General features: G+C 31.9%; 1 protein-coding gene across 1 annotated transcript in view; it reads left to right on the top strand.

The window, feature by feature from the left end:
- Positions 1-1453: 1453 nt before the first annotated feature.
- Positions 1454-10994, top strand: part of LOC143084125 (uncharacterized) — a 31705-nt gene continuing 22164 nt past the window's right edge. Inside the window, exons 1-2 of the mRNA XM_076260533.1 lie at positions 1454-1594; positions 10533-10622. Of these exons, the coding sequence (XP_076116648.1) occupies positions 1527-1594; positions 10533-10622 (158 nt within the window). The 5' untranslated portion in view covers positions 1454-1526. The remainder of the gene's footprint in view (positions 1595-10532; positions 10623-10994) is intronic.

The raw sequence follows: 10994 nt of genomic DNA, 5'->3' as shown, positions 1-10994 counted from the left end.
TAACCCATAACCTGGCGACAAACGTAATGATTTAAATATCCATGTACCTAATTTTCTTTTGTGAAATATATTTTTCAGTAGTCTGCGTTCACTGGTCTATAACCAATTACCGTCCAAAATTTACTGTTTGGTCTGCTTTTTGGGTGATATTTTTTATGTGGCTCTGTATTATACATCCCGTCATTGTGCTGTTGGTAGTAGCCTATTTTTTTGCTTCGTCTGTGTGACTTTTTGTGTTTCTTTGATACAATTGATGTGGCTCTGTTCTTAACATCCCGCTAGCTACTGTGATATTGTTCTATTATAATTCTTGTAATCTGGCCTGAATAACAAATATGAAGCTTGGAAATGGAAAACCTTCGGCTGTTGTCTGCTCTATGATCGGGTTATTGTCGCTTTGACACATTCCCGTTTTCCTTTCTGAATTTTGATCAATTTTATTTCACATCTGAGAAAGCTTTGTCTATATGCCCTTTTGTGTTTCTTTTATACACACTAATCATAGAGCCAAGCGGCAAGAAGGAAGGATAAATATCTAATTTACATTCTGCAGAAGGTATGCATAAAAGAATTATAGACTTTATTCTTTAAATCTTTGAACGACAAAACTAGTTTATATCTCTATCTGTGTTTACATTCTGACGTCAAACGCACAATTCTACGCCAGAGTCAATGTTAAAGCAATGAATAAAATTCTTAAATGTAATATATGCCTTTTTTCGCTTCTTCGTTTAATATTTGATGGTTTTGATAGTGATAAGATACTTGTTGTACTTGTACAACCTGTCATTATGTTAATGTTTATGACATTTTCGTAGTATTGTCTTTCCTTTTAGCTCATGTACTTCGATACATATAGCGTGGCTCTGTACTAATACATCTCTTTATTGTGCTATTGTAAAACCTGATTGTATGCTTGGAGTTCAATTCTGCTATGTGATTAGTCTACATGCCTTTTTATGTTTCTTTGAAACATATAGGACGTGGCTCTGTACTTGTACATCCCGTCATTATGTTATTTTACTATAGTAATTTTGTGTATTCTTGTCTTTCATTTTTGCTATAATGCATTTCATGTCTATGCCGATTATACTGTTAATTGTTGTTCTGTACGTTTGTACGTTCTTTCTCTTTGACAGGCTTCAGAAATGGTCAGTATGGGTTGTTGTTTTGTCATTCCTATCGATTTTGTTTTATATTTTATTATAATAATCTTGTAAAAATTCCTTGCGATATAAGATACAATTAAAACTTCCAAGATGTAGTTGATCAACTTGTTACTTATTGGTTAAATTTTGACTTCCTAGTTACCAAAATATATTAACCAATTATTGATAAGCATAACAATTCTTCCTTTTTGAGTATTTTATTTGCGCAAGACAGCAAAATAAAACACTTTCGTTGCATTAACGTTTTTACCTCATATAATCACTGATCTATGAGTGGTAAATGTTGTTTGTAAATTACATTGAGTTAAAATCCAAGGCAAAAATTGAACACGTTTTAGTATAAACGTTATATAAACAATGATAGGAAGTGCAATGCATTTGGGACTTTTTATCTTGTTTTTGCTCTCTTTTTGTCTCGAATCAAGGTAAGTTATGTTATGTACAACTGAATTTGAATAAGCAGAGGATGCGACGTGCAAAACAAATTACTAGTACCAGTAACAGTACTTATTAATCCATATTGCTATTGTTGTCATTCGGTTATCAAAAAAGTAATCCTGAAAGGATAAGTAACGGTGTTCAAGTATTGCAAATTTATTGTGAATATCTGGTTTTGTTCCGAGAGTTAAATTTTATCGAGAAGATGCATGCATTAATATCAGTATTCAATGTATTTCAATATTGGGAAAAAATACAAATGCCTATCAAAATTGTTCAATATTATGATCGGTATCAGAGAGAAATTAAAGTTTAAACATTCACTGTGTTTACAAAACTTCAAAAATAACTTTACTTGTCAACATTATAATGGCATATACAGTGTTTAAAAACATTATCTGCCTTTTATAGTACAAAGTTAAATGACAAAAGTACCGAAAGTCGAGAAACCACTTTGGAAACATCCTTTGGAGTACTCAAATAATTTTGTAACTTATGGAAATATTTCATTATATACGGCATTCTTAAAGAATGAACTAGTTAATGCTATTATTGTTTGACGTAAATTTTACATTGAGGTTCTGCAAAAAGAAATCACCAATTCCCCAACATTCCAACAGACTCCATTTTCAGAAAACGACATCTGTAACAAACATAAACTTTCAGCTACCGCTTTACAAGCAGAACCTATTACAACGAAAGTCCCAACTATGTATTGCCTTCCGAAGTTACATAAAACACCGTACAAATATAGATTTATTTCGTCTACAAGCCATTGTTCCACTACTAAATTATATATTCTTCTTACCAGTACAATCAAAAACTTGATAATAAATTGTTCAAATAAGGCCTCTACAAGCCATTGTTCCACTACTAAATTATATATTCTTCTTACCAGTACAATCAAAATCTTGATAATAAATTGTTCAAATAAGGCCTCCAAAAATAGTGTAATTAATTACTTTTTGAGTGTCAAGAACTCGTTGGAAGTACTTGATAAATTGCATGCTTATATTGGTGATTTTGAATTTGTTCAAGTTTTGAATTTTCTACCCTATATGCCACATTGCCTCACACATTCTCATTAAGAAAAAAATCACACACCTTATTAAAAGGGCATTTAATAAGTCAGAATGTGAATGTATATGTTCAAACTCTTTCAGGTCATTTTTTTAGAAGCAATAAACAAAAACACTATTCGTTTATATATCTCAACTTGTACGATTCGCTCGTGTATGTAACAATGTTTAAGATTTTAACAAGAGAAATTTATGTATTCCTGAAAAATTATTACACCAGGGTTTTCGATATCACAAACTAGTCAAAATATTTACTAAATTTTATCATCGGTATACGGAAATCATTCGTACATATAGCTAAATATGTTATGATGTTATGATGGTATGATACTAGACCCCTACCGGGAAGGATTGTCCTTGATATTCATATGATGAAGACATTATCTTTCAATCAGTTTAATTGAAGTCTGGAGCTGGCATGTCAGTTAACTGCTAGCTGCTATTGTTATTTATGTATTATTGTCATTTTGTTTATTTCTTTTGTTACATCTTCTGACAGCCGACTCGGACTTCTCGGAATGTATTTTAATGTGCGTATTATTACGCGTTTTCTTTTCTACATTGGCTAGAGGTTTAGGGGGAGAGTTGAGATCTCATAAACATGTTCAACCCCGCCGCATTTTTGCGCCTGTCCCAAGTCAGGACCCTCTGGCCTTTGTTAGTCTTGCCTTGTTTATAATTTTAGTTTCTTGTGTACAATTTGGAGTTAAGTATGGCGTTCATTATCACTTAACTATTAAATATATTTGTTTGGGGGCCAGCTGAAGGACGCCTCCGGGTGCGGGAATTTCTTGCTGCATCGAAGACCTGTTGGTGACCTTCTGCTGTTGTTTGTTCTATGGTCGAGGTTTTGTATCTTTGACACATTCCCCATTTCAATTCTCAATATTATTCGTGTTTTTTTTATAACCAACGTCTTAATGTATCTAGCAAAATGTCAATACTGATAAAGAACTTTTCTGTGTTTCGAACCATTTATTTTGGTTATTTTTTAATGGCTTTATCCATAACTTTAAGTATCAAACAAAATATAACAACTGTTGTCTAAATCAGGAGATGGAAAGACCCTAGGCTGGTTCCCCATCGCAATATTAAGTATGTTACACAAATACCAATATAACGGATAAATATGTTCGCCTATACATATGGGACTTTCAGTTTCAGTCATGCACCAGTTGTCTACACCAAGGATTTGTACTAACTATACAAATCCTTGTCTACACCCATAGTAAATTTTCAGGTGCAAAAGTGACCATATGTGTAAATTCCCTCTGATGAACAGTTGATCGTCATTCATTTGTGTTAGTACCATATGGACATTTCCCCACATAAACATGTCATAAGATATAATTCTGCTTCAAAACTTCAACACTTACATTGTAGCCCGCCGTCATACAGTTATTATTAAAATATGCGTATGATTCAGCCAAACACATTTGAGTTTGTTCTTCTTTCTTTCTTGTCCAATACTTATCTACTACTATTAAGTCTTACACGGTATAATTTATAGGCTGACATTGGTCTGACCAACATAACAAGTCCTTCTCGTATGATAAGTTGAATGTGCTTGGATTAAATCGTTTGCACATTTTTTGTCTGTGTCCCAATTTAAATCAGTAATGTATTAAATCAAAGAAAATACTTTTTTGCAGAAATGTGCAAAGTCATTTTGTTATTTACTGTCTCCTAAGACCAAACTTTAGAGCTTTTGTTTACTTGAGCCCATTTATGTTTGACTACATGGATACGCGCATGCCATGTAATCTAGATATTACATTTAATATCAATAAATTCACTATGAACTACAACAACAGACAGGACTATACCCATTTACAATATAGAATACTAAAAAAAAATCAAAAAAATCTACGACTTGTTAGATTTCCGGTGATGATCTGCTACAATAAAGTGTTCATTTTTAACCGTATAATTATCATATGGAACAATTTTTTTTTATATTGGGCTTGTTTATGATATGAAAAAAATGTTTACAATTCAAGGTACATGTATAGCATTTGTTCAAGTAACTGTTGTTATAAGTTACATGTTTTGTCCCAAATAAAACCTTTAATGATCTGTAAAATGTTCATCACTTGATATCGTGTTTATAAGTGTAATAAATTCATATTACTCGTGTGAAACAATTTCAATTTCTACTTTGTAATTTCAATTAATAGAAATAATGTGTAAGCAAAGATGCTCTAATATTCGAAAGCAGTAATTTTATTTCCAACGTTTTGAATCTTGTCAGCTTTCAAAGACTAACAAACAAGTGAAAATATTTTGCAATACAAATCAACATAAGTTACAATTTATGACTAAAATTAGCAAGGACCCATCGAAACAACATTTGATACAAAAATTAAACAATACTTTGAGATATTTGGAAGATATACTGGCAATCAATAATGATGACTTCAGTATGTATGTAACACACCCAAACGTGTGGCATGACACGGGTTATGTTCTTCTCATATATTTTATGATAGTATGATACTAAACCCCTAAAGGGAGGGATTGTGCCTGATATTCATATGATGAAGACATAACCTTTCAATCAGTTTAATTGAGGTCTGGAGCTGGCATGTCAGTTAACTGCTAGTAGTCTGTTGTTATTTATGTATTATTGTCATTTTATTTATTTTCTTTTGTTACATCTTCTGATATCGGACTTGGACTTTACTTGAACTGAATTTAAATGTGGTTATTGTTATGCGTTTACTTTTCTACATTGGCTAGATGTATATGGGGAGGGTTGAGATCTCATAAACATGTTTAACACCTGCCGCAATTTTGCGCCTGTCCCACGTCAGGAGCCTCTGGCTTTTGTTGATTTTTAATTTTAGTTTCATGTGTATAATTCGGAGTTTAGTATGACGTCCATTATCACTGTACTAGTATACATATTTTAAGGGGCCAGCTGAAGGACGCCTACGGATGCGGGAGTTTCTCGCTACATTGAGGACCCATTGGTGGCTTTCGGCTGTTGTCTGCTCTATGTTTGGGTTGTTGTCGCTATGACATATTCCCCATCCCCTTTCTCAATGTTATAACAACGTATGGTTGTTATCAATAATGTTTGTTTCTAATTGCTTCAATTATTCAATCGATTTGGTTTTTTTTATTTCTGCAGAAAGCTATAATCCACGAATTTTAAACACCACAAACATGTAAACCACGCAAAATTGATACCAAAGAATTAAAGTACTTTCACAGTATGATATTATTAGTTACATAGTGTGCTAGTGACCTAATACGGTATATATGGGGTCAGTAAATTCATATACTGACCCCATAAATACCGTATTACGTCACTAGCACACTATGTAACGAATTTATCTTGCCGACCATCTGAACGTGTGAAATTACGACTAGTGATTCTCAAAATGAGCAAGTCTTCAATACTGTTAGTTTTCAGAAAAAACTTCCATTAATCCTACAAAAACAGATGCCAACAATAACGACTAAATATGCCCCGCCCCCTTCTTACCTAATATGGAATATAAAGGGACGTAACTCCAGTACTAACCTTGTATGAGATAAGCCCCGCCTCCCTACTAACCTAATATCAAATATTCACGGTTTGCACGCGGACGCTTTTAACCAATCATATTCCCGGAAATGTATAGGAGGTAAGATAAAACTTAATACATCAAGACAACGCTATCGGGAAAATATGCATGACAAAAAAAAAACATAAAACAAAAATAGAAATAAATGAGAACACTTCATTATGTTATTTTTCTTCAATGTGGTTTACCGATAAATATATAAAATATAGTAAATTGTATAATTTGACGTATTGTAACACAACAGACTGTTAATATTTTCAGCCCCGATGATAAATACTAGATGACGCTTTTACATTTCGTAGTTAAACATCTTAATTTAACGAAATGATTGTATAGCTGTTGTGAAAAAATAAGATTCAGTTAGACGACCTGCCTTAATTGTGCTCGACCCAATCGTTGATGAAAAAGCAATGTTTGCAAGCAACATATTGCTTTAACTGGAAAGATGATTTTGATTTTGATTCAATAATGTTTAAATCATGTCCTAGCTTGACAATACAACCCGAGACAAAACAACTGATTGAATCGAACTATCTATTTACGGGTTGACACAGGATGTGTCGACAGGGTAAGAGTCTCTGCATGCTTTGACATACCAGTGATTTCTATTTTTAAGATTATGTAGGTTAAAACGAACATAAATTTGCATGCACTAGACTATGCTATATATGAGACCGACTGCTCCATCTTTTTCTTATTTCATTCAAATACAGAAATAATCAAACACTATATTTTGTCTTGTCATGTGCGATGACTTTTCTTTTTAATCGAGCATTGCAATATCAATTGATTACATTATTATTTATTGTTAATTAAAGTCCACACATATATAGAAAAAACAATAAATGAAAACATACTATCTACCAATTTTCACTTCTTCGTACTACATTTGTATGAACGTCAGGATTATTCTCCTTAAATCTGTACAGGGAAGTTTTAGCTAGCTCTAATTGTATAGTTGTATTGTTGATTTTCACCCCAATTTGTATCTAGTGTTAACTTATGTATTTATATGACAGAACTTTCTTGGTATTCCTAATTATTGGAAGAATTTTATACACATAAGTAGTATACATAAAACGACAATTTTTTTTTTTATTTACCTGTAGATATTATTAAAACCGCTTTTTTTTGTAAGTGATTATTTTTGAAGGGTTAGATATTTCGCGGTGGTGTTTTGCCATGGCTTTGTTTGGACTTGTTTGTTTGCTTTTTGGCCTTTAATGTTTGTCCCTTATATTTTATTAAATTTGCATTTGCATTGAGGTATCGCAGATCAAATTTATTCGTTCATATTGTGATAATTTACGTTTTTGGATTGAGTTAAGTCTTCCAATTCATATTTTATCGTGTGGTTTTCTATGTTCTGATGTTATGCTATTGTTTCAGAAAAAGGGAGAAGGTTTGGTAAAATTGAAACGTTTAATCCCGCTGCAAATGTTTGCACCAGTACTAAGTCAGGAATCTGATGTACAGTAGTTGTCGTTTGTTTATGTAATTTATACGTGCTTCTCGTTTCTCGATTTTTTATATAGATTAAACCGTTGGTTTTCCCGTTTGAATGTTTTTACACTAGTAATTTTGGGGCCCTTTATAGCTTGTTGTTCGGTGTGAGCCAATGCTCCGTGTTGAAGGCCGTTCATTGACCTATAATGGTTTACTTTTATTAATTGTTATTTCGATGGAGACTTGTCTCATTCGCACTCACACCACATCTTCCTATATCTATACACTCAACCATCTACAAAAGAAGAACACATTATGTAACAAAAAAGAATCCGTACTGTTATACCAAGTCAGCAATACGGTAGCTGTTGTCCATTCGTTTGATTTGCCATTTGCTTAGAGATGTTATAGTTAAAATTTCCCCCGAAGTTCAGTATTTTTGTTATTTTACTTTTTACCATTATATTGATATTATAATAGAATAATCATACAATGAAATAAATCCGCTAGGTACATACATATAAATAGTACTTATATTTTAGCATTGCACAAGGTCTTGCCAATATCTGAAATATTGTAACGTCTTTACACTAAATTCTGTCATGTAAATCATGATTTATTGAACTGTTGTTGTTGTTTAGATATTTTGTTCAGGAGCTGTGGATACTCTTATATATAATAAGATAGGTACTTTATGTTTGTCGTCTGTTGCAGATATTGCAGCCTTTTTTGGGGTTTGAGCCAGAATAATGAGTAAAGTCACCTCCAACTAAAATGTCGTTTTAAGATGTAATGTTAAACAACTGATTATGATAAGAGAGGGTCGAGTGAATATGCGCATGTCACACCCGACACTCATTTCGATTTGTTCAATTGTTATATAATTAAGGAGGATTTTTGTTCTCTTTAAAAATTGTTTCATCTTTTTTCACGTTGGGGCCTTTCATAGCTGACTAGACAAAATGGGCTATGATCATTGGCGAACACCGTTCGTTGACATATAATTGCTTGCATTAATATCAGTTGATTGTCTTACAAGCACTTATTTATGTACTACATCTTTTTATTGTTGTATAAGTCAAACTTGAAACGATTTGGAATAGCATACATACTTTAAAATAACAGACCTAGTTGTATAAGGAATCCACAACCTACAATATTTGAAACACGTTCGTGAGTAACAGCTTTACCTATTTGGTTACCGTGGCGTACTAGTATGCTAGTATATATAATGCTTTTACTGAGTCAAGCATATGATAGTTGTCATCCATTCGATTGATGTTTAAAATGCATTGGTTTTGCCATTTGATTAGGAACTTTCTGTTTTGAATTAGCTTCAGAGTTTGGTAATTTTGTGATATTACGATATGCGTGATAAGTAGGTTCGTCTTAGGGTTATGAAAAAAAAACCAGAATAAGAAGAGTTTAAAGACGTTCTAACACCGCATGGCTTAAGTTTTGTCTTCAATTAACATTTTGACATCATGCAATTATTTTTTTTTAATTATGTGACAAAATTCTTTAAATTAGGATACATTATTTTGTAATGGGTGGCAAATTTACATTAACGTGTAAAACGGATATTACTAGAGGTCGGATGTTTTAAAACAGTCACCGTCAAATAACTTCTTATGTGATTGAAAAGAGAATGTTAAAGAAACATTGTTTATTAGATCGATTTGCAATCTCATTAACATTATGATCCTTCATTTTTAGATCATATAAATTTGAAAGAATATTTCTTTTACATATTAAAAAGCTAATACATTATTTTTTAACATTTGTAAGTATCACGGATGTCTAGTTTCCAAATTTCTCTTTTAATGCTTATTGATTAAGAAGCATGTTATACAGGAACTACAATACAGTACAATGCATTGATTCAACTTGGGCTTAAAACATTGATTATTTTGAACTTTTAAACTTATTTGTATTTCAAAATGAATCAAGTGTCTACACGAAATAAGAATTAATTTGACATACAAAACTTTGTATATGAAAACTTTACAACATTAAACATTTGGGTTTAACAACTTTACACGCTGCTTTAGTAAAACTCGCATTTTAAAGGGGAGGGTATAAATTGCAACACAGGAATCGTATTACTGTATTTACTTATGTTTACTACCATTATCGAATACGCAAACACACATACATAATAGGAAAATGAAATAAAGATTTTTTTCGATTTTATCAATTTTTATGTCTAGCTATTCACAAATAACATATTGTGAAATAATCCTTTGCCAAAACTTTTTATATGTTTATTGACATATCTGTAATAAGACCTATTGATTTTGTTTTGTTTTATTTTGTTCTTCCGTCCTTTTTGCTTCTGAATTGTTGATGTAGTTGCCTCACTTGTCAACAAGACTTTTTATACATGATGTCGAACAGTTATTGCAATTTAAAAATTATTCCTGATGAGACAGATCATTTTCCAAAATGAGAGTTATCTCCCCGTATACCGTTTGCTTGTTATCGCTTCATCAGAGAGAATAGAAGCTATCGCCTAAATGTTTTCTACAAATCTTCATTAGGTTGATCTATGTTTATTAACATCTTATATACACTGTAGGAGTTAATTCTCTTTTTGAGTTTGATATAAGTGGTATGTTCTTGTTACTTATAAACTGTAAATGAATTGTAACGGACGATTCACAACGGTAATATTTGAGCTCGATGTACATAGAATATGAACTGTTTACATTTCAATTTTTAATAGACGTGGTTCTCATCCTTATTCTGCATACTTGAAATCTGCATCTAAAGGTGAAATAAAATTTTGCATATATAATTATATGTTTTTACTTTCATTTAACAAATAGTGGAAGTGTGTGCTACCGTAGAGAATATTACAAGAAAAAGGATACAACTGGCTGTTGGCTATTTGGATGGTGGAGGTGTTCAAAATATAAGTGAGCATTTAAGAACATTAATTAATAAAGTGATGGAGAATACTTGCTCTCTAACTGGTAATGTAGTTAAATTACAATTTACAAGATTCCAGTGACATAATTTTGAAGACCTGCTTCTCTGAATTCATGTTTTGAAATTGGGCTGGACTTATTCACTCGTTTATTTTACTGCATTTAATCAGCAAAAAGGATCAAGGACACAATTTAAAACATACAATTTTACATTATTCAGCATATTTCATACATCCAAGGATAACTGGAATTACCACCAAATATGCAAGTTTTTTTTTATTGAACAGACATACGTGTATGATAGTATAGTAAGCTTAACATAACTATTGATTTTCTAATTTATTTAATCTTAAATTTGTT

The sequence above is a fragment of the Mytilus galloprovincialis genome, chromosome 7, assembly GCF_965363235.1.
Source record: "Mytilus galloprovincialis chromosome 7, xbMytGall1.hap1.1, whole genome shotgun sequence".
Classification (NCBI taxonomy): domain Eukaryota; kingdom Metazoa; phylum Mollusca; class Bivalvia; order Mytilida; family Mytilidae; genus Mytilus; species Mytilus galloprovincialis.
Note: the sequence above shows the minus strand (reverse complement) of the source record. Positions and strands in the feature narration are given on the sequence as shown.